Source organism: Nilaparvata lugens, chromosome 5, assembly GCF_014356525.2.
Source record: "Nilaparvata lugens isolate BPH chromosome 5, ASM1435652v1, whole genome shotgun sequence".
Lineage (NCBI taxonomy): Eukaryota > Metazoa > Arthropoda > Insecta > Hemiptera > Delphacidae > Nilaparvata > Nilaparvata lugens.
The window spans coordinates 56199455-56224482 of NC_052508.1; the positions used below are offsets into that span (position 1 = coordinate 56199455).

The following is a 25028-nucleotide window of genomic DNA, read 5'->3' on the forward strand; positions in this document are numbered from 1 at the left end:
GCTCTGCTCTCTGCTGTTCACGCTTGGCCGATTCCAACTGCCTGCCACCGAGTGACACGGCCGGTGAGAGAAAGGGTAGGAGAGAGTGAGAGAGAGCGAGAGAAAGTAGAAGTAGATGAGGAGAGTGTGATAGGAGTGAGTGAGAGAGAAGGTGGAAATAGATGAGGAGAGTGTGATAGGAGTGAGTGAGTGAGTGAGAGAGAAAGTAGAAATAGATGAGGAGAGTGTGATAGGAGTGAGTGAGAGAGAAAGTAGAAATAGATGATGAGAGTTTGATAGGAGTGAGTAAGAGAGTGAGAGAGAAAGTAGAAATAGATGAGAAGAGTGTGATAGGAGTGAGTGAGAGAGAGTGAGTAGAAATAAATGAGGAGAGTGTGATAGGAGTGAGTGAGAAAGTGAGTAGATTTGGATTCAAATTGTGATGGTAAGTTTGAATTTTTCTATGGAGAGCAGAAGAATCGGAGTAGGAATGGTGAGAGAGAGACGGAAATTATTGTATAGGTGGCAGAGATTGGAGAAAATGTTAAAAAGGGGGCAAATTTATTGTGAGAAGAGAAAAATATTGGAGAAGAGATGGATTGAAATAGAGGAACAGAAATAGTGAGATTTGTTAGAGAAAAGAGCAATTGGAGAAGGGATGAATGAAGGAAAAAGATTAATTTGAAAAAGAAGTTTAGAGGAAAATGTTGAATGGAAGAGAATCAGGAGAACTAGTTAACTAGAGAGGAAAAACTTCTGACAGGGAGGAAATAAGTGTGAGATTCATATTCTGGCAAGATGGGATATCATGATGAAGAATAAATAGATAATGATCGAGTATTATATATAATGTGTAGAAAAAAATAGTTAAAACAAGTAAATGAGAGGCTTGATAGATTTAGAAAGAGGGATAATGATCGTAAGATATCTATCTTAAAAAGCAATCGGTGGACACTCAGATTATGGAAGAAAATAGTAAGGACATCCAGCGAGAAAGGAAAGGGTAGATATATTAAATAGAGGAGTTGAGTATGTTGGAATATGATCAATGAAAAAACATTCTCCACTTGAATGAGATCATAAGAAACAATATTGATTCACAAGACCATTCATCACATTATCAGAACAACATTCATACATTACTGGTCTATTGAAACAATTTCCATTCCGTTATGATAACTAATAAGTTCCAACTCTTTTTGATATATTCTCCCTAGAAATTTATTCAACTCTGAATCTACAATAATATTACCTATTGATATAAACTGTTCAGTACTTAATGCCATACACAGAAAGAGAAAAATGGATCGTGATAGTGATTTGAGGACCTATGTAATATCCTCCTATCCTACTAAAATAAACTCAACCTGAGGTATAAAGGAGAGGAGAAATTCTGATTTGCACCAATATAAACATGATTTATGGAGAATGCAACAAGTTCACGTTGAGCATTCACCGAATGCTATAGAATATCATCATAACTCTCCAGAAATCGAAAGTGTGATTGGGGCCAGGGAAGATGATATGGGCAATCTAGTGAGAAAGACAGAGCTAGTGATTGAGAGAGCTGACACGTGGTGGTGTGATAAGAGTGGAGGAAAAAGCATTAAGAGAGATGAAGCGTGAATGGAAGAGAGAGTAGGACAAGGACAGAGAGAGGATGGAAGTGGGATGAAAGAGAAAAAAGTGACAGTAACAGCAAGGAGTAGTGAAAAACGAGTGGATGATGTGACGCACCCGAACCGTGAAAGAGTGATTGAGAGTGGATTTTACCAATTTGCAGCTCACACAGTGCTTTGAAGGTTAAAGGCTCAATGCTCTGCACACTTAGTAGAGAAAAACGTCCCTAGTAATTTGGAGTACTACTGATTACCACTCAGAATCAAGAGGTAGTTTTCATCCTTGTAATCAGAAAAAACTTTGAGGAAGATTATTATTTCAATGATGTACTTATTGCATTAATCAATAAAGATGAATAAGTTTATAATCTATCATCACTATGAAATGCTGGAGGAGAGAAACATTAGGGCCGAGGCATACAAGGCGTTTTTCCGGATGATTCGGCCGGACAGCAAGCTCTCCGATTGGATGATTTTCGATACGCCAACCAATCAGAGAGCTACAGGACTACAGGACAACCAATTGGTAGGACAGGAAAGAAAGCTCTCCGATTGGATGATTTTTGATACGCCAACCAATCAGAGAGCTACAGGACTACAGGATAACCAATTGGCACGACAGGACAGAAAGCTCTCCGATTGGATGATTTTCGATACGCCAACCAATCAGAGAGCTACAGGACTAGAGGAGATTGGTAGGACAGGACAGAAAGCTCTCCGATTGGATGATTTTCGATACGCCTACCAATCAGAGAACTACATGACTACAGGACAACCAATTGGCACGACAGGACAGAAATCTCTCCGATTGGATGATTTTCGATACCATCATCGAATCGTAGACCTTCCTGTCCTGTCGTGCCGTGCCGAGCTGTCTGAAAAAACGCCTCGTGTGTCCCAACACTTGAAAACCTCTATCAACCATTCTTCTATCAATAATCTATTCAAGAGGTAGTGTAAGCACCCAGATATTCACAGGCTAGTATTAACGTACATCTTCCATACTTCTATCAACCATTCTTCTATTGATAAATAATCCATTCAAGTCTTGAGGTAGTTCAATCACCCAGATATCTACAGGCTAGTATCACAGAAAAAAAATTGCATAAGATAAGAAGCATAACATTCACTATCTTTGACTCTATTCTAGTATTGAAGTACATCTTCTAAAGATGTGTTGACGTACATCAGAATATTGTGAGTAGTGTGTTACCTGAATTTTTTCATCAATTAACTAGTTCGAGTGACATTTCTGAACAAGCCATCATGCATAGTTGTTATCAAGGCTTATTTTTCCAATCAGTGAACGGAGTGAATGATTTCGTATAAGGAGAGAAATGGATATTTACGTGGATCAGCATTGCAGGAAAATCATAGTATTAGAATGAAATGTTTCATTCAAGTTCTATTGAGGCACATAGTATGATATAGAATTATGAATCTAACATGTTGGAAAACATGAATTAATGGCTAAAGCAGCCAGAACCTAGACGAAACCCAACATTTTCCAATGTTGCAAGTGTATGTTTACAACTAACTTGTTGCTGATGGTCCTGAGCTGTGGGTGTTATTTGCCCACTCTAGAATAATAGGGGACAGGTTGCTATTCCAGTTGGTAGGATGTTTATAAACATGTTTGTGTATCAAAATAAACTCCATGAAATCAGAACTTGTTTGACACAAAGGATTTGAAGAGTATTTGTAAATAGACACGTGTGAATTCCAATTAAAACTGCTTGAATAGCAGCAAACTATTGGAAATGCGTGGATACTGTGGTCTCTCTATCAAGAGACTAAGCAAGTTTGAAAGCGGGATAGTGATGGAATATAGTGTGAAATTTGGATTCGTGAGAGTGGGAGAACGGAAAATACACAAAAATGAATCAGTTCAATGGCTGCGTTTGGATCTTGAATGGTCAACCTAGCGTAAATCACGTTTTGTTCAGATGTAAATTTCAAATCTATGCAACCTCTGCAACCCCAACTAAGTATTTACAACTCAACTGCAATATTATGCAACCGCATGACCTCTATGTTTTCCAGCAAAAACGTCCGGACTAGCAAAACACAAAGTGTGAACTCAATTTTAGGCTTGACATGTCAATTAAGTATGTTGAAGGATTGATTGATTGATTGAGTACTTTATTTATGTAGATTACAATATATACTGGCTTATACACTTATATACAATAGCTTACAATACAGCAAAATTATAGATGAATTTAAATAATATAGACTAAGAAAATAATTATTGAACTGTATATGATATGAAAAAGCAATTTGTAATATAATAACTATAGATAATAATTATATTGTTATGCATATACATAAATTGGCGGAGCTTTGGACATATCAATGTCCATTCTTAGGAAAGAATATTAAAAATATCCTCCCCACTAACTCTCTACCAAAAGAGGAAGAGGCTAGAAAAGAGGCTAGGAAAGAGGCTAGGAAAGAGGCTAACATTTCCAATGGAGTATTTCGACTAAATACTTTATTTTTAAACATGAAGGTCATGCGGTTGCATATTATTGAAGTTGAGTTGTAATTACTTAGTTCGGGTTGCAGAGGTTGCATAGATTTGAAATTTATAAATATCTGAACAAAACGTGATTTAAGCTAGGTTGACCATTCAAGATCCAAGCGCAGCCATTGAACTGATTCATTTTTGTGCAACATTCAGATACACATAATCAATCAGCCAATGAAGGAACTCGAGACTAGCTTACAGAGTTCACTGTTAATCTTATAATGATCACTGTATTACATGTGACAGTGTTACTGTGTTTCATTGCAACATATTGTTTTTGTTCACTTTTCTTCGGCCTAAGTACCTGTATAAATTATATGTTGAGTATAGTTGAGTATACTGTATATACATGTTATGTTGATACAATTAATGGAGCTCTCAACAACACATTGCATTCATAATCATTGTTAACAGAGAACTGTGGTCTCACTACAAAGCAAGAGCTGACCTGACCAGATCTGAATATATATCAGAATCATGCGAGATCCATTTCCAGAATATACTTTGTTCTTTAATGTAAGAATATACGCTATTACGCTCCTCAATATCAGTCCAGTAACAATTGTCCTATAATCCCAACCAGTATAGTAACAATTGAAGTGATATAGTCAGTATAGTAACAATTGAAGAATAAAGTCTATCTGTCTAGAAGATTAAGCAGTTTTAAGAATTACATAAATTAAATTATTATTGTAATTAAAGGAATTGTATTCTACTACTTGCCACTGACGTCATGTTTACGTCACAAGCGTTCTACCAATGGCAAATTTTTATGCAAATTATTACATTGAGATTCTGAGAAGCAAGGTCTAGCCTAAAAGCTTAGAGAAAAGAGCAGCACTTCCCTTTTGAAATCCTTACCGTGCAGATCTCTTTTTATAGTTACCAAAGACCTATTTGTGAAAATTTCTTGTTCGATTTTAAATGTTCTATTTGTGAGCCGATATTTTAGGCCAATTTATTTGTTATTCGTAAATTTCTGTTCTCATCAATCGATAAATTTAAAAGCTTAAAGTAAATTATCCCTTAATTAATTCGGTGAAGGAGATATTTAAATTAAAATTCCCCACGTGCTGAAACCGAAGCCTGGATTGCCGCCGATCAAACGATTTTTTGATCTAAAGAAGAAAACCGACGACCAAGGAATTTCACGTGAGTTATAAGTCATAAGGGGCCCCAATCTACGCTTCGAAAATATTTCAGTGCAGAAAAACATAAATTTTTCTTCGTTAAATTATTGGCCACGCCGACAAGCGCTTTAGCATTTAAGAGTCTAGAATTTATTCATATTAAATTTATAAGAATTTGTAGTTGATTAACTATCCTCCGCTGCCTGAACCACGACCCCGAGCAATTTTAAAATATTTTATAATTCATTTTTTCACTATTCTTTCAAAATTGTTCAATTTTATCAATCGTAAATTCTGTTGAATCACGCATGGTATCATGCAAGCACAAGAACATTTTTAACTCCTTCTGTTAATGCTAAATTATTATCAACCTGTAAATCAAATTCTGAATCTGCACTGTATGATTGCATATTTTATTGTAATATATTTCAGTTTTGTTAATTCGCTTTCTGAGTTCGATTATTTCTTAAGCCTGTCAATTATTGTGTCTGATACGTTCTATATTATCAAGAACCGATCGAATACGATCATTAGAATAATTGAATTAAGCTGGATATTGGAACAGGTCTAAGTGGATGTAGCGAGTGGGGTCAGATCAAGATATTTATTCTTTGTCCTTACCTGCTCATATATCAGCTTTTATCTGTTACCTACCTCGACTTAGGAGCGAATGCATCAATTGTACAGCAGAGGCAGCCATAGATCATATAAATTCCTACAATAGAGCTTAAAACCCGACAAGACTCTGTTCTCGAAATATATTCTGAACGATATTTGGTTCAAATACCATATTTTTAATCCTTCAGAACTTATTAGAGACGCAGTCCCGTAAATTAGCTACATCGGGATTTTTGCTCGACCTGTATGATTTTGTATGCTCATTCTTCACAGGTAATAATTTTAAGGTATCCGTCTTCAGTGTTTAGCGATCGCTACACTACTTATAAAAATTTCATCACTATACAATTTGTCATTAGAAGAATCAAGGGTGAGCGAGCGTTTAGGCCTCCCGCGATTCCGACAATTGTATTGAATCTTGTAGTGAATCAATCAGTCTGGTGTACATTCAGCGTCCACGCACGCAATTACAAAATTTATAGCCGCTACACCATTGACTCAGTACAAGATTCACTCAACATGTGTGAAGCCTTCAAATCACGCTCCACACTATCTAGGCTATTTATCTATTCATCTATCCTTTGACGTTCGTACCACACATGTTCAATGGCATTCAACCAGAAATAGAATACTTCTCATATGAAAAAAATCTGGTGTGGCGCACTCACACAACTTCCCTTGCCGCTATGAAAATTGATCACGTGACGCTAGTGTTCCTGCGCATCTCAAGTCTACTATTCGAAGATTTGAGCAAGCTGGTGACAGGGCAATAACGCTGGAATCACACGAGGTCTGCTATCTCTTCATAGTGAATCATTAAATAGAATCAACAGTTGCCAACAATTTGCAATTGGATAATCACATTTTCTCGAATTTCGAGCTTATTTTTAATCCTAGGTGAAAATCTTACTGAACATTAATTTATTGTAGAGATTCTCATGCTCAATCTTTTCCACTCAAAATTTCTTGTTTAAATTGTATCTGAAGCCTGATAATAATTGAGAATCTAAAATCTAAAATCTTTGCATAGATGGGGCGGAGCTCATGAAATTTCTACAGATATGGGACTTGTGGCATTTGATAGAGCTTATCGATGACTATTTTTGGTATAACTTTAATCAAAATCGTTGGAGCCGTTTTTGAAAAAATCGCGAATATCCCTGTTTTTGACAACATTTTCGCCATTTTAGCTGCCATCTTGGATCGCATTTGATCGAAATTGTTCGTGTCGGATTCTTACATTGTAAGGACCTTAAGTTCCAAATTTCAAGTCATTTCGTTGATTGGAAGATGAGATATCGTGTATACAGACGCACATACACTCATACACACACACACACACACACACACACACACACACACACACCCACACATACAGACCAATACCCAAAAACCACTTTTTTGGACTCAGGGGACCTTGAAACGTATAGAAATTTAGAAATTGGGGTACCTTAATTTTTTTCGGAAAGCAATACTTCCCTTACCTGTGGTAATAGGGCAAGGAAAGTAATATTGCAATGAACAACAATTTATGTAACCTAATAATACATCTTTCTTGAAATAGGGAGTATTGTAAGGTGTCCATTGTTCATCCCTTATATTATTTGATATTATGATGTTTTTCAGTTCTCTGTACTCTTCAATAATACTAGTAGTTCGAAGAACAGTAGAACTCGCTACACTCATTAACATCGCACTACCCACACATGCCCGCCTCTATTCACACACAGACACACATACAAATTGGATTTACAGTATGATGATCTATGCAATAGGATCGGTGGAGGACGCTGAGAAATAAAAGAGTTCTTTACACTTTGAGTAAGGATGCACGGTTGAAGAGATAAAAAATCCGAAACTTGAAATGTGGGACTTTGAAAAAAAATTATCGAATAATAAAAATTCAAAATTTTCAACATGTATTGTGATTTATGAAATAAGACCGCTCTGGAGCGCTGGAAAATAAAGTCTCTTACACTTTTGAGCTAGGATGCACGGTTAAAGAGATAAAAAACTTGGAATTTGGGATATAACAAAATTTGAATCCCAAAATTTTGACTTTGTCATACATGAAATAATACAGCTTTAAAGCACCGAGAAGAATGAGCCCAATTTGAATCTGATCCGATAAAGTATTGAAAAGTTAGGTTGATTTTTAGGGTAGAATTTCCGAATAAAGGGCCGCTATCTTGGAACGGGGATAAATTCAAAAATTCTAAATATATATGTTTCTGCGCCTTGTTTCAAAGTACTTGTATACCAAATCGGACCATAACTGGGACTGTAACTGCAGTACAAACAAACAGGCAAACGCCTATTGACTTGAAACAGAATTCGCTTCGCTCATTCAATTATTTGTATTGTGTATAATGTTATTAGTATTGTATAATAAGATTTTTTCGGCTTCATTTCCATAGTAGTTCTACTATATAGAAGTTCGTATATTGGATTATTTAGGTTGTGAGGAGGTGGTCGGTTCCTTCAATAGTCCGGTGACAGCAGCAACATGACTGTGTTGATGTTGAACCAGGAACAGGATTTTCCAGCAAAGGATTTTCGGTTTCCTTTTGTGCGACCTATTCCATTCTGATCCACCAGCTCTATTGTGCAGGATATTGAAAGGAAGCACTCGCAGGATGAAAGAATTTTCCAAAATTACCTGTCCACTGATTCCTCTTCGGGGTTGAATAAATCTGCACACATTGCCAAATACGTTCACAATGTTCGTTTCCATCGGATTTATCGATTCAAGAAGAAACAAGAAAATTGATAACTCATTTGATGCGCTTCTTTACCAGCCTACCATGATTGTGAATACTCCAATTCACAATATTTTTTCCAATAATTGATTATTGTTTGAAGCTTAACAAATATACAAAACAACGCTTTGTTGATTGAAAATTAATATTTGTTTTCCATTTTCAATAACCTATGGTTCAAAATATTAATTCATTTTTCAAATTAAAAATGCAACCCCTCTCAGCTTCAAATATCAGTTCTTAATGCATAATTTGTGAAATATTTTCATAACTACGGGGAGAAATTGAGGAATTACATTGATTTTCAATAATTTGGCTTCATATCGCGTTAACATTTTTGACGTACTCAATGTTGGGGAGTGAGAAACACTGGTTATGAATGATAGTTATCTGATTCAATGAAATTTACCACTGAATTTTATACTTTCTTACAAAGCATCTTATCTACAAGGTGTTGTTCATTTTATCGTTTGTAGGCCTGAATCTCATTAATTATTTTGTCACCTCTCAGTGAATACACAAGCTTGTTCACGAGGCAGTCCTGCCTTGGTACGCTTAACTCATACTTCGCACTTTACTATAACATATTCGTGAATTTCCGTGAATGATATAGTGTCTAGTAATTAGGATGATCTAGCCTTCCATGTAGTCGCGCCCCACTCAATCACACGAGCAACTGCGTGTTGTAATTTTTACAAGATCCAATTTTCCAAGTGTTATGTACTCTGTTTACTGCCAAAACATATTAATTAATTGTATAATTACTATCCTCATCTTATTGGATTATTTTACGCCTATAAACATTGAGATGATTTTCGTAGCCCAATAAGGTACACCAAGCAAAGCTATCAATTCTGTGTTGTTGGTTCGTTTACAGTCCCCGTTTACAGTCTTTCCCTATCATACTTATGTACTATCGCGACTAAATGGCACCTAAAGACTGAACCATTGCTCGGTTGATACTGCAACTCAGTGGAGTGATGGGGAGAAAGTTTTTGAATGTATAGATGACTCATTCACTGACACAACCCCATTCAATAGTTTTGTGCAGCAAAAAAACTGACACCGTTGTACTTTTTACAACAGCGCGACTGCCGAAACGATAAAGATTACATGAGAAAAAATCAACCAACATTATTTTGATATTACTTTGGCGATATTCTGACAAGAACCTGATTGGGTGGTGGTTTTTCATGATTTCAACACATTTCCACGTAATCCAAAGTGATACACGTGGTATTCAGTGTGTAAGATACACCAAAGTGATGATTAACATGAGTCTTTCACATACGATTTTAGGTACCTTATTACACGAGAGAAAAATATGAAAAAGTCCAGAGATAGTAGTAAAATAATGAGTTAGCTTATACGAATTCCAATGAATCCTTATTTGATGGAGAATGAAAAAGCTATTATTTATTGCTTTAAAATCTGTATCACTTGACTTTCAATCATCTTCAACTTTACTACTGTACTTGGAGAGCGAGTTCACTTCTCACTGATCGGTTTCAGTGTTATTTATGTCGGCTATAAATGTTGGTGTCTTCAATTCTCATATTATCTTTTCAATTTTCCTCCATGGTACACTTTTACTACGGCCGTTGAATGGTTGAACCCGAGTATACAGTGAAGTGTCTATTGCCAATCTCATCAGCGATCTTGCCCAAACAAGGCACTGGTCGCAGTGTCGTCCCAAGTCAGCATGAAATTGTTTCCGATTTCACGGGTCATGAGAACATAACCTCATTTCGTGGGTTGATGGTGAGGGTGAGGGTGAGAGTGAGGATGAGGGTGAGGTCGAAGGCGGAAATTGGAAGACGCCACCTGAGTAGAGTCTCGAACGAGAGAAGGATTCTTGGTTGGCTTCCGATTTTTCATCTGCTTTCATCATCTTTATTTCAACTCGACTACCAGTCTTTATTGGAACTCATTATGTTTTCTTTTACGACTGTTTCAGCTTGATGAAACTCCCTGGTAGAATAATATTCTTGATGGAAGCTCATCTTGGAGTGCATCTCTCCACTCGTATTGCCCAACTCATCCAACTTCCATAGTGATTGTACTGCTCGAGTAGAGTAGTTGTACTTTCGTGAAAGCCTTCTTGTACTGTAGTTCGAAATTTCTTACACTGTTCAGTGTGAATCTAAGGTTATTACAACCTCGTCTGTTGTTATACTATTTTCTCAAGTCTTACCGTGTCTTATCCTTTGTACTGTGATACTAACTTGAATTTACTACAGCTTCATCACAAGTAGTTTATATAAACTCAATCACAAAAATTTATCAAAAATTACAGAAGCTATACACTTGAAACTTTCAGCTTTGAAGTACAAACATGATCATCAAGAATACTTGAACGATTTACGATGAATGATAAGGAATTAGTAAGATTTACTATTTATTATGCTATATTGTCATACTCTGCAATGACTGTTTTTAAAAGTATTTTCTTTGATAATTTTCCAAATGACAACGATATTTTTGGTCTAGAATCTCTCCAACCAAAGAATCTTCAAGATTGATACAAATTTAAAAGAAAAAGTGGTCATTGGATTGGCTCCACAGGAGCCAAAACAAATGAAAAATCTCATTTCTATAAATGATCCTGATTCAAGGATTAAAGGCTGTTATATCATTATAATTTTTTCAGAAAACTCATAAGATAGTATTTGGATTTTTGGATTTTCATTCATCAATAACTAGAATTCAGAATATGTGAAAATATTGATTTAGCACATTCTATCGAAGCAAAATTCACATTAATTTTTAAAAAAGAAGTTTTAAACTGTATAAATTCGAATTATCTGTGAAACTTCTATAAAGGTCATTCAAGTTCTAAATGTATTGAACTCCTCTACTTGACTCACCAAGGATTTACAATATTTTAAGAATATTATGATACATTCTCAAATCTCCCCAATGATAATGAATTTGAAGAGAAAGATCGTCCCTTAACTGTCACTTTCATTTACACCATATATTGTAACAGTAACAAAATGTCAGCTACTGATATTAAACCTGAATAGAAGTCCGTGGATTAAAACTGTACTAATGTTTGATGAGGAATTTGGATTATCGTGAAAAAGATTCTAAGGCATACTTTTGAAACCCATACTTTTGTAATTCCACAATTTAGTGTTAGGATGCTCATGTCATTTCTCAGTGAAGAAGATTAAAACTGGATTTCATATAGTTGAAATCTCTCAAACTGGATTTCATATAGTTGAAATCCTTCAGTTCCCTCTCCTCATCATTTGGCATCTCCAATCTAACAAATTAATTTTAAAGGCGCATGATAGCAGTTGTCAAGAAATTATCGTAATTTTTGCCAAATTACGGGCTACCGATGTAATCAAATACCTGGTACATGAAATAAGTGGATCCCGTAATGGGGTCCTCACACACAATACAAAATATTCGAATTGATCATTAACCGTTGCACACCTGACTAATACCGTTCAGTACCATTCAATCTTTTTTCCGGTTTCCATGAATGAGGCGAGCTGTTGCAATGAAAAAAAATAGAACCCACAATGGATTTTTCATCAATGCTGGCCCCGTGAGTGGAGTGAATTCGATATGTTTCGATATGATTTCGAGCAGTGGCAAAATCAACAAAGGGGAATGAGACGAGGGCTGTTCACATGTTTAGTGTGTGACGTGGACCGGTCCTTGTTGAAGTAGCGGCTGCTTTGACTGTGGGAGTAGAGAGTAGAGTGTGGAGACTGGAGAGTAGAGTGTGGAGACTGGAGAGTAGAGTGTGGAGACTGGAGAGTAGAGTGTGGAGTGTCCCTCTGAATGTGTAGCCATTGGCCTACCCACCTTCTCCACTCATCCAATAACAGGGCAGAGTACCATGCTTGCACTTCTCTCATCTCATCAGCTCTATCACTCTTTTTTACCTTGAATTTCTGCCGCTTTTTGCCGCCTTTTTCCAGCGTCATTTTACAAGCTTTTGTGCGCACCTCCCCTTGACAGCAACAAAGCTTTGTCGCTCTAATTATTTGATCATGGAGTCGTTTATTAGAATGCACTGGAGCAATTAAGTGCTCCAGATTGAACAGCGAGTAATAATCTCTGCGCTTTACTCTGACGTCACCGCTTTTAGAAAATGAGAATGGTTCATGAACTGTACACTGGAGTTGCTCTATGAATAATATGCTTCATGTGTTTGATTACTTAGTGAGTTTTTACATATTATGGACTCTATTTTGGAGGATGAGTTCAACGGTAGCAAGAGAATAGATTGGAAATGTGCGATTACTTTCATGAATTTCTAGTAGAACTCATTCTTCACCCTTCACCCCTCGCTTGAAGTTTTTCTCTAGATTGGAAGTGATCAACTGGAGCAATTAATGGAAAATAATCGAAGATTTTCTCCTGAGGATGATCCTTACGTGAAATCTGTGTTTGTGTGCATGGGGAAAAGAAATCAACTGAAAATCAGCTCATCCTCTAGAATTTGTTGAAGAAAAGCAGTAATGATTCCAGTCTGGTATTCTATTGTGGGCCCTATAACCATCCCTCATGTCATAATCAATGTAGTAGTTATGAAACTCATTTGAGCATCATAAACCAGATTTCAGAAAAAAAAGTTTTTCCCAGCTAGAAATAATTTTTAGAACTCTCTCACGTACTATGCAATGTAACAATGTTGCTGAATCCTTCAGTTTCAAATACAGTAGTGCTGTTGAATACGAATCTGTGTTAGGAGGTTCTGAAATAAGTTCGACAGTATATTGGAAAAGTATTTTATTAACACCGGGTCAAAATAAACGGTAACATCGAAAAATCAACATTGTACAAACAAGTATTTACAGAATAATTATTACATATTGCAATTACTTCAATAGTTGCAAACAGTTACATTCAAGTCACAGCTTTATGTTCTTCATATCCATAAATTTCGAAACTATCTAGGCTATCCAGTTCCAGGGAGATCACTGATTCACTTCAATAATATCAAATATTGAACCTTCAACCGGCATCAACAGAAGTTTTGAGTGAGTTCCTTGTGAATAAACGTTTTCAACTAGAGCAAATAATAATATTGATTTCACAATGCATTGTTGTAGTTAATGAATCTGTTAATTTTTAGAATGTTCATTTTGAAATTGAATAATTGATTATTCAATCTCCATCTTTTCAATCAATCAAGTAAGGAATTCATGAATAGGAAAATTTAATGGGTTGATTCTGATGGATTCTCAATTCAATCGGTGTATAATCTGGAAAAATGCTTCATTTTTGCAGCGAAATTTGCATTTTGTCCAACAAAAACAACGGGTCGGAGACTCAAGAGTGGAAATCAAATATGGTCGAGTCATTACCGCTAATGGGTTCACGAGTCATTTCGAACAAATAATGTTGTAATGGACATTTATTGCTTCACCAGGTTATTCAGGTAACTAATCCAATTTCCAATGCTAATGTAATGTCCAGTTCCAAGGTAAATTGAGATCCAGGAGAATTGTATTGATTCTAGTACTACAAATATTCAGGAGAGATTAAATTCCATCACAATATCGTAATATTTTGATGGAATACAATCTGTCCTGCATAGACTGGTTTGCAATGATTTGAGATAACAAAGTTTGTCGAAGATAATGGAATTGGTTTTTATCCTTTCAACAGTAATATAGTACATGAATAATATTTCCCCATCACTACATCTAAATTTTCTACTCTCTCAAAAAAGTACTTTTCATCAATCTCCTCCATTAACCAATAACTAATGTGGCTTTCTGATGTCCTTGGTGACGTTCTATTTCATTTTGACGCTTTTGACACAAAGTTGTAGCTTGATAATTTCCTCATGTAATATTATTTTCATTGTGGAAAGATCAAAGATTTGAGAGAATCACTGCAGCATATTAGGAAAATATGATTCCATACAGATATAACGATTCCATAAGGACATACTGCACAAACGATTCCAGTTAGTGATATAATTGTGGACTTTCAACGATTCTGCAGCAATTTTTGCAGAGATACATAAATTTATTGGCAGAAAAATTCTACATTAAAATTCTTTCTATTCTTCGTTTTCCCAATCTGTTAAACTATAAGTGAATGACAGTTGTGTTTTGTGTGATATTGTGGTATTTCCCATAATGAAAAACACAGAACCACTTAAGAGTGGTTGAAAAACACAAATATAAATCACTTACATTTGACAGTTTGTATTTGTGTTTTTCATAAGTGAATGAGGTAAATTATTCTCAATCTACTCTTCAACTGTTCCCAACTCTAGCTGGATATCGAGAGGAGCTTTCCTTGGGTGATGGATTTGCTTCTCTACTGACTTCCATTATCATTTTATTATCATTCGATGACCAATTCATTATCATTATCATTTATCAAACCATAATTTCTTCATCAATCAACTATCATTTCATTGGAAACTTGACTTTGTCAATATAACACTGTATCATTTTTTTATCTGAAGTTAGAGTTTCAAACCTATTGCGAGCAATAAAACTTTACAAAAAAAATCAAGATTCCATTATTCATTTCCACGAATAATTGACAAACATCGAAATTGAAAATTATATACGACTACAATCTCTCGAAGGGGAGCTGCCACTCTTATCATACCACAGAAAACATATTCCCAGGCTATAAAACGTGGGTCTCTGCATCTTATTGCATGAAAACATGTTGAATTCTCTTCTTGATGCTCCTCTTCATAACTTATGGGACCTTGTGGCATAGTAGGAAACCAGTATGACATAAATTCATGAAGGAGGAATTAAAAGATAAGAAGATATCAATGGACATTGAATGGAATAAGTTATGATGAATGAAATTCCTATAGAGTCAGGATAAATACCTCACGATTGTCTTAAAGATAATATTATGACTGACAGTCATCCAGTCATTGAAATACACTTCGTAGACTGTCAAGCTTGATCACACTCTTCTTCTCATCGAATCTTATCACTCACAAAATTCTTATCCAGTCTATCAATTCACGTTCCTAAGTAACTTCTTTCTCCCTTGGGAAATGTGAAATCGAATCTCTCCAGTCAAACTACACGTTTCAACTGCAAAAATGTGCAATATTTGAACAGAAATAGAGATAATGCTTTTGATCCCTATTTGGTTATTGATTCCACTAGTGGAAATATTCATTTCTCTTATAAAAATAACGAGTATATTCCATAGAATATCTATAACTATATCGGAGTTCAGGCAATTACATTCAATGGTAATTAGTATTACTAAAATTATCACTATTTACAATATCCATACAATTACATTCAATATATTATTCAACAAACAACAAAAGTCTTACAATAATATTCTATCAATTACACAGTTGAGATCAAGAAATGGTTTACTACAATCGAAAATAACTCTAAGAAAATGGTAATATGATTCATTGAAAATAATGATCTTGGAAGAAAATATAGTTTTTGAGTACAAAAATTGTTGGGTCTTTTAAATTACTCTCACCCATTAGTACAATCATGAGTGGATTCATTGTATTACAATGAATCTCTCACAGTTTAATAATTGGTGGGAAGATTTCCTCGTACATTAATTAATACTGACAATACTTAATCTTAAAAGTTTAAGGACTGGAAGTTCTTGGTTACATTCGTTAATATGTTGCCTGCTGCATTATCAGCACAAAATGTCTGAGGCCCATATGCATCATCTACGTTGAACCATAAAGTAAATATAATATTAAATTTATTTGTCTCTAATTATTATTATAATTGGACGAAAATCCAAATAAATGCTGCAATTCACCCTGAAGACATCTGCTACTGCAAATATTGACAACAGGGTAAACAGCTAGATGGAAATTCTAATAGACGGTCTTCGGGGTGAATTACAGCATTCATTTGGATTTTCGTCTATCTTAGTAATTTCCATCTGTTATTTGTCTCTGGTTAAACGCTCATTCATGATTACAAATCAGTAGACATGGTCGCCTTTATAATATAACATGTTCCATTCCGAGTTTAAACCGAGATGGTGCATATGGCCCTGAATGGAATGGAATATAATCTTCAAAGCATTCCAGCTTATCAATATTTTGCCCTCCTTTCTAGGAGGTGATCGAGGGGACTTCAAAGTGTACAAAAATTGTGATCGACAAAAAAGGTTTTCATAGCAGTCTCTCCATTTCTTCGGAAGTTTCTTCGCTACAAGACGATTCCTCGTCTTCATCAGTGTGTCCGTTGGGGTTGAGTGCGCAGTCGTCTCCCGACCAGTGCTCGAACTCCTCCTTGTGGTGTTCGAGTGCCATCAACGACTGGAATAGACTGTCACAGGCTCCGCATCTGAAAAGGATGTACGAAATTGTTTCAGATCGCGTGAGGATTGTGCCAACTGCAAACCATGTGGTTCAAACTCGCTCATCACCAAAAGTTTTTGAACAGGTCACTCATCCCATGTTAAACTGTCGGTCCCGCTGATGTATGACAGTTGTAAGGCCCATTGACGGTTTAAATTGTATATTCAGGTGAGGTGGAACTTCCGTCAGGAACTCCCCACCAATAAAATCCATACGAATATTATTATTATTATTATGTGAATTTTAAAGCTTTACAATGTTTTGCAGTTCTCTCACAAAGTAGCATTTTTTTCGTTATTTGTAAGAATTGTACAAGCTTCACTTTTTCAAATTGTACGTTCTGCAGACAATGTTAATCTGAAACCCTTATTCAAAACGATTTCGATTTCAATCTTAGCCAAGTTAGAACTTCAGTGAGTCATGTTGAACTGAAATCTGTATTCAAAAATCGTTGACTTGACTCACTGATATAACTTAACTGAGTTTGAACTTGAAATAGTTTTGAATAGGGGTCTTTGGATTAACATTGTTTGCGGTACGTACAATTTTAAGAAGTGCAGTTCGCACAATTTTCGGAAAAAGTTTTACAATGCAGTGCTCCACAAAATCCTAGCGGCTCCATGTCAGAAAACAATATGAATGTCTTTGATCTGTTTCTATTTATGATGACTGTAGATTTAATTCAAGTAAGGCATTTTACTTTCTTTTATTATTTGTAGAATTGCTTTTTCATGACTGTAAAATTCGATTTCAATTTGGATAAAAATAGATTCTACACCTCCAGCAAGGATACAGTGATAGATTAATGATTTGAGCTCATTTTCCTCTGTAGTGCTCTACGTTTGTTTAGCCCAGTTGGCTCTGTGAGTGCGGAATATTACTAGTAAATCAAACTCTAATTACTAATCATTACTAATTCGGTGCTAATTCGGTGCTAATTCGGTTACTAGTTCCCATTCACTAAATAATTATTTTATTAAGTTGATTTTCAATAACTTATTACCAGATTGAAACATAGGATCAGACCGTGCTTTGAAATAAGTAGGCCTACTGCTTGCTTGTATTTTATTGACAGAGCGGTGACTGAAGAAATTGGAGGACGGGAATGTATTTGTTGAAAAATGATTATTCTCAAGTGAATAAGCATATCAATTAGTGTAGAATAAGTTATAGCTTTTTGAAACTGAGGCAAATGATGACATTCTCACATCGTTGGTAAAAAACATCATACCCTCTGTATGACGCTAACACAGTTCAGTATTCGCTTTATGAACTCCACCAAGGTTTTCTTAATTTAAAACATGAGAAAGGCATGTGAACAAACTAAGCATGCAAATTGATTCAAGCTATGTCACTACTGTGCTGTATAATAATTATGGCGTGTGGTGCTGAAGTTAACGAGCACTCTATCTCAGTCATGGCGAAATGGCCTCAATTTAAAAGCAGGACTATTCAAACCTCAATCTCGGGTCGCAGTATTGACTTTTGAAAAGGGTGAAGTGCCCCGTATAATTGTCATTCATAAACAAGTCCACAGTTTACATTGTTATGCAAATGAACTTGCTCTTTAAATAAGAATATAATTGACCATTGAAATTGTATTTTCTTGTTCTCCTATAGTTTTCATTCTTAGATTGCATTCCTGGTCTTACAGCAGTTGTGGCAAAACACACAATTAATGAATCAAACATTGAGAGTTTCTTATTTTCTATATTTACTATAGATACACTATTCAATTCACAATCACGACGTGATGTACTTCAGGGGCCTGTTTAATGAAATCCTTGTAATACAGAGCCTGTATTACAGGACTTATAAATTAAAATTTACAATCCTGTAAAATTATGTTTCATAAAAATAATTCTACACTTGTAAAATCAACTGTAATATTTGCCTGTATTACAGTTCCTTTATTTTGAATTGATGTTTTCATTGGCCAGCGAGCCTAATATAATATTTGAACAAAATGCTACTTAACATGTTTTGGTGGAAAATCCACATTGTCAAATTTCTGACGATGGACAGATTGCATTCATGCTGGAAAATAACTTTGTTAATGATAAATAGTTGGGAAATTATAATAACTAGGTCTACTTAACTTTCATAACTTATTATAATAGTTATGTGAGTAGTAATGTTTCAAAAAAGTTAATTATCGAATGTTAATAATTAAATTAACGACATTAAAATTGTTTGATAAAAAACATTATGGACGTACATTTTTTGAATATTTCCAATAACGCTTTATTGAGGAAAGCTTGATCTAAACCGTTCATAATATTGATAAGTTTCCTGCATCATATTGTAAGAAGTTCTGTCATTGTAAATTCTTGGCCTACGAATAATAACATAGTCATCTTTACCAGAACTAGAACTACTACCTTCATCCATTTTAACATGTTGCCCTCTCAACAAAATGTCGCTTTTCAAGATTCTACCTATACTTGTAAAAGTTTTAGGATGGTCTAAACTATGATAAAATATTCAACATCTTACAGGTCCAGTAATATAGGAAGTTTCTTTTTATGAAACAGAACTATGATAAAGTTCTGTATTATTTACTTGTAATACAGGCAAATGTCTTGTAAATTGTTCTACAGGGAAAATTGTTGATGAAACACAAACTTCTAAATTTTACCTGTAGTACAGGACTTGTAACTTTTATGAAACAGGCCCCAGAAGTCATATCATTCCTATAATCCCAGTTAAAGCAAAGTAAACGCTCATTCCACATTCAATTTCAGCAAAATTTGAAAGTAAATAATCAAAGCTTCGAGTTTATCACAAAAGGTGGAACCTAGATTACCTTTAAATCTCAATTATATCGTTCAAAGAACTTGTTTATTAGTATATCATTTTCTTTACCGTTGTTTGTTTAGATGAGATGTATTGTGCTTAGAGAGAAGTGTTTTAAAGAAATATAGTTAGAGTTTGGGCTAGTCAGTGCTATTCAAGCTTTTTGGTTTATAAGTGAACTGTTAAGCTGGTAAAATTTGGTAATCTTCGATAAGTTTTGGTAAGCTGGTTGGACAAAGCAATTCTAACTGAGTTTTAATATTGAAGAGACAATTGAAGAGTAGCGTAAATTCCTAAAACGTGATCTGTTATCAATCATATACTTGATCTTTGAGTTAATAATGATTTAAACGTCAAGTTTTATCAGAGTAGAAGACTTATAACACATTATCAAGTGTTTTTTACATATTATATAAATTTGAGAGACAATTTCTCGAGTAGAATCTGAATTGATTTCATCGTTGGGAAGTTTCATTGCCGGGTTAGTTGAAATTGTGAATGGAGGGCAGATAGTTGTAGGTCTCGCGTTAATTAACTCAGCATCCATCTAATCTTGCGAACCAAATAATCAATCACCAAAGAGGTTGATTGGCCACAAGTCTCTCCATGATGATAGTGTCCCCTCTACAACTAGGTGTCCTAATCAACTAATTGCTTTTCATTAAGTGAATTACATCAAAGCGCATGAGCGCTTAAATCAAATAGCTAATATCTAATGTTGCGTTTATGGCTTACTCAAAAATGAATATGATGAGTCTATAGGATGTTTCGATATCTATTTTATTGAAAAATGCTAGTTTTCTCTCACTTTCTTTTGAAGGGAATTCGTTCTTTTCATGGAAAATTTATATTTTTCAGAATATGGTTATTGATAATTATTCAAAAATGGAGAATAATTCATGGATAATGGAATTGTTGGTTGTTGATCAGTACAAAGAAATAGTGATGAATGAGAAAACGTATTTGAAGGAAAAGTTATATTCTTATGATAACTTCAAATTGTTCCTACATCCATTTCATTCCCAAAATATTAATTTTCTCCCTCTTTTTGTATCTTTTTTTGTGTGGAATAGGTTTTCTCATAGAAGACTTATGTTTTCTAAGCGTGAGTTATCAATAAGAATTCCACAATGGGAAATATGCACAGTAGAAATATGGACTAACAATTGGTTATTGATCAGTAAAATAAAATAGTGATGAATACAAAACTTATTTTGAAGAAAAAATATAATCTTAAAATAGGTATTTCACGATAGGATACTTTTGTAGTATGTCTTACGCTAATCTGTTGATGGGAAATGCTCATGCTCAGTTGTAGCCTGAATTTGAAAAAGACAAATCTTTAAATAAGTTATTCAATGTGAATCAAGTACAGAAAAATATATATGAACACGATGAGGAATTTCAGTCATAACCTGATAATTTATTGATTGTTAACTCATAATCATGCTGATAGAATTACAAACAACCCAGTTCCATCATCTCTATCAAGATATAATTTTTATGCGTTAAAGAGAACTGGAAAAAGATGATAGAAATTTACCACTTTATATCAATTTAGTGATACTCTGAGTAGCGATATTATATGTATAATATTATGTGTGGTAATCTGGAAATGGATGAGATGGAATGAAAAGGTACCTGAAGACTCCAAGAATAGAAAACAGAAAATAGAACTCCGACCGGAGTTAGTGAGTTTCCTACAAGTAAGTGATCGATTGACACTCTCGTCCACAAACTTTTTATGCTCGTCTTTCTGCGAGACCGGAAAATCCAAGCTGAAAAAGAAATGCAGTGAAGCTTTGAAAGCAGAAACGCAAAAATATTGTGTTGTTTTGCTCACCCGAAATGTCTTTTCTTCTGTTGGTGTTGCGAGAGTTGCCGTGGACTACAAAAGGATCGATCGCAGACGTTACAGGTGAGAGACTCCTCTGAAAAAGGAAATAGGAAAATATTTCAATTTCTTTGCTTTGCCAGCTGAATATTGGAGAAAACTCTGTTCATTCGAGATATAATGATTCAGCTCTCGTGAACAACAAAATGACTGTGAACAATCGGTTCGAATACTGAGAATTGTTTCTTTGACGTTAGTATCTTATTGAACGGATGAATTTTTAAATAGTTTGGTTATTGACAGTTTCACATCATATCCGTACACGATTTTCATTGTCCATGTCTATGTTTTCATAAAATTCTATGTAACTTTCCACCTTAGAGTAATATGTCAGTAAAAATAAGAAACGCAATATGCCATGGGTGGCAGAATAATACATGCTATCTTCCCTTTATGATCAAGCCCAGAAAAAAGTTCTAAGGGGGAAAAACAGTATTGAAATTCAATCATTACTTGTCATTATTCTCAGTTTACCATCTAATGAGTGAAGTATTGAGATAAGGACTTTATTATGTAATTCCATCCATCAATAATGATTGTAGTATAGTTAAGTGTACTTAGAATATCGTCTAGTATGACAGTTCTCAAATCATTATAAATCGAATTACAACCATCGTCTTATAAGTCAAATCACAATTATTGTCGATCTTAAACTCTCTGTTCGTTCAAAGATAATGGTATGCATATAGATATGGATAGATTGACGGTTAATCTGATTACATTGTTTATGGATTCGATGAAGATCTAAAATTGAGAAAGGAATAGCACAAGGTTATCTTTCTCTCCCTATCATTTTGATGATGTACTTATTGTATGAATCAATTAAGAATAAGTCAATCAAAAAAGAATGAAGAATGAATATACTTGTAGAAATCATGATTAAATTAAAGTGAATTAGGAATTGAATGACAATGAGCTGGGCACAATATACAAGTACTATACCGATACTTGATAATCACAAACTATATGTTCCCAAATTTACTCATTATTAAGAAGAATAAAATAAAATAAAACTAATATTCTACTGATTAGAAGGAATTCTGCTAATATAGTAGAAGGTTTCAAGGCTCAATGAGTCCACTAGAATATTTTGCAAGATATGTAGGGTTTGACTTTACTGACATGTAAAGCTGCGTTTCAAATCCATCTGAAATTGAATAACTGAATTGGGAATATGTTTGATCGTTTGATTTTAAATTCCATTTGGAACGAATGAGAACGCAACTTGGAATATTTATTCAGGAATTTCAATCAAAATACTCTTTGATCTACTGGTAGAGTATGACCAATCGATTTCATGTCCCAGGAGTCATTCTAAAACATATTTGGTATCAAATAACGTTTCAAATATACATTCAAAGTACTGTAGAATTGAGGAACATATCCTTTGAGAGGAAACACTGTACCACTGTTGACCTATAGGAATATAATGAGAAGTGTTTTTGAAAACAGTAATATAGTTGTATAAAATGATGGTAGATTAAACAGATGAAGTGGGAAAATGATACTTCCCGAAGTAATAAGGCATTTTGTTAGTGATCTCATTCCAATACAATATCATGAATAGAAATACAATTCCACAATCCTCATTCCACATTGGGAATCAATATGATATGCCCACTCTGCAATAATGTATATCTGAGACTGAATAATGTAGAAGAGAGTTGATTAGCCATTTCATAAAATCACTTCACTTATATGGGCTACTTTATTCAAATTAATAAAAACAATATAACAATTTGTAGTATCCTTTATTAGAAACTTTAAAATATTTTAACGACTAGTTAGAGCTTGAAAATGACCTATGATCGAAACAAGGCGTTAAAATATTATAAAGTTTTCAATAAAGGGTACTACCAGTTGTTATATTGTTTTTATTAATTTGTTGAATAGAGGTATCTTCCACTACTAATGAATTGAGAAATAATGAACACAATAATAATTTTTTGTGTAGTTGAGAAGTTGATATTGTGGTAATTATTCATATTGAATGAAAAAGACTAAGAAATTGTCAAAAACCACAGATTTATTGATACTTTAGAAAGACCGGTTTCGGTTATTACACCATTTTTAGTTTATCAGAGATTGACAATGGTGTAATAACCGAAATCGGTCTTTCTAAGTATCAATAAATCTGTGGTTTTTGACAGTTTCTTAGTCTTCTTCATTCACTTTAATAATTATAGGAAATTTGAGAACTTGATAATTATACTCTTTCGTAGATATATTATATTAGGAAGAACTAAATTGGAACACAGATCTTGTTGGGAAGAGACTATCATTTTTTATAAAAATGATTTTTTCAAGGAAAGTAGGCTAACACGTGTCTGATGGGAATCCGCTTGAGCGAGGATTGAATAGATCACGCAGTGTTGTTATATCCAACTTTTTGACCTCGGTTTCAGAGGCTAATGCTTCAGGAAGTTAAAACAGAACACGTGCCAACGTTTGTATGGCAAAAGTTGCTCATCCTCTCTGTTTGACGGGGAATCAGTTGTAAAATCAGAAGTTACATCGTAAAACGTTTCTCCTTTCAGGAGTCGCAATCCTTGAATCCTGGCTGGAAAGCCTGATGCAAATTGATTGGGAAAACGTAGATGTGCGTTGCGGATGAGAGGAATATAGCAGAGAGGGATTTATTTTTTGAACTCTGTTCGTTACGAAGGCTGCGTTAACTCAGCCTGTGTTACTTTATTGCGAGCGTCGCTCTGTCTCCATCATGCAAATACTGAGATTGAGTTTCAACGAGCTGAATATCAAGTTATTTGCATGATTTTCCATTCACACGAAATCTGACACTAGTATGTTACAAACATGCAAGAGCGTATTTTTCTCATCTCATCCTACAAACTGAGCAGAATGTTTAGAGTCTCGTATGTATTTTGGATAGCAGCAATCCAAGATAATGGTTGTTGAATCAAGAATTGAGTGATCGATCTACGATCAATATCTTTCTGACAAAATTACCATCATATTATATTGATAGATTTATTGATAGATAAAGGATATTATTAATATAATTACATTACACTTTGATGTGGCATATACTGCGGGAGCGTTCCTACCTTGATGCAGTTTCATATGACCAACAAGTAAAATATACAAATTTGATTATCATTCCAATCGTCCCTAAGTGGTGACTCCGTTACAAAAATCCGAATTTGAAATTATCAGTTTTTAAGAAAGCTGAGAAAGAATAGAAAAACGCTGGACAATGTCAATTTCGTCAGTAATTCTAGTGGAAAAATCTCCCCTAGCTGCACCTCTTTACCAAAATCTATAGTTTTCTGTCAATTTCTTCTCGAAAGGAGAGAGAAACGAGTAAAAAACACCGATTCCAAGAAGTATTTCTAAGCTCTTCCAAAACGTCAAAGCTTTTTCAATAAAATTTCCAA

At 34.6% G+C, this 25028-nt stretch overlaps 1 protein-coding gene across 2 annotated transcripts in view; it reads right to left on the reverse strand.

The window, feature by feature from the left end:
* Positions 1 to 13372: 13372 nt before the first annotated feature.
* Positions 13373 to 25028, reverse strand: part of LOC111045926 — a 255507-nt gene continuing 243851 nt past the window's right edge. For both annotated transcript variants that reach the window (XM_039428825.1, XM_022331403.2), the window contains exons 3-4: positions 21583 to 21670; positions 13373 to 16929 (exon numbers count right to left, since the gene is read on the reverse strand). In XM_039428825.1, coding sequence (XP_039284759.1) covers positions 16755 to 16929; positions 21583 to 21670 — 263 coding nt within the window. In that variant the 3' untranslated portion in view covers positions 13373 to 16754. The remainder of the gene's footprint in view (positions 16930 to 21582; positions 21671 to 25028) is intronic.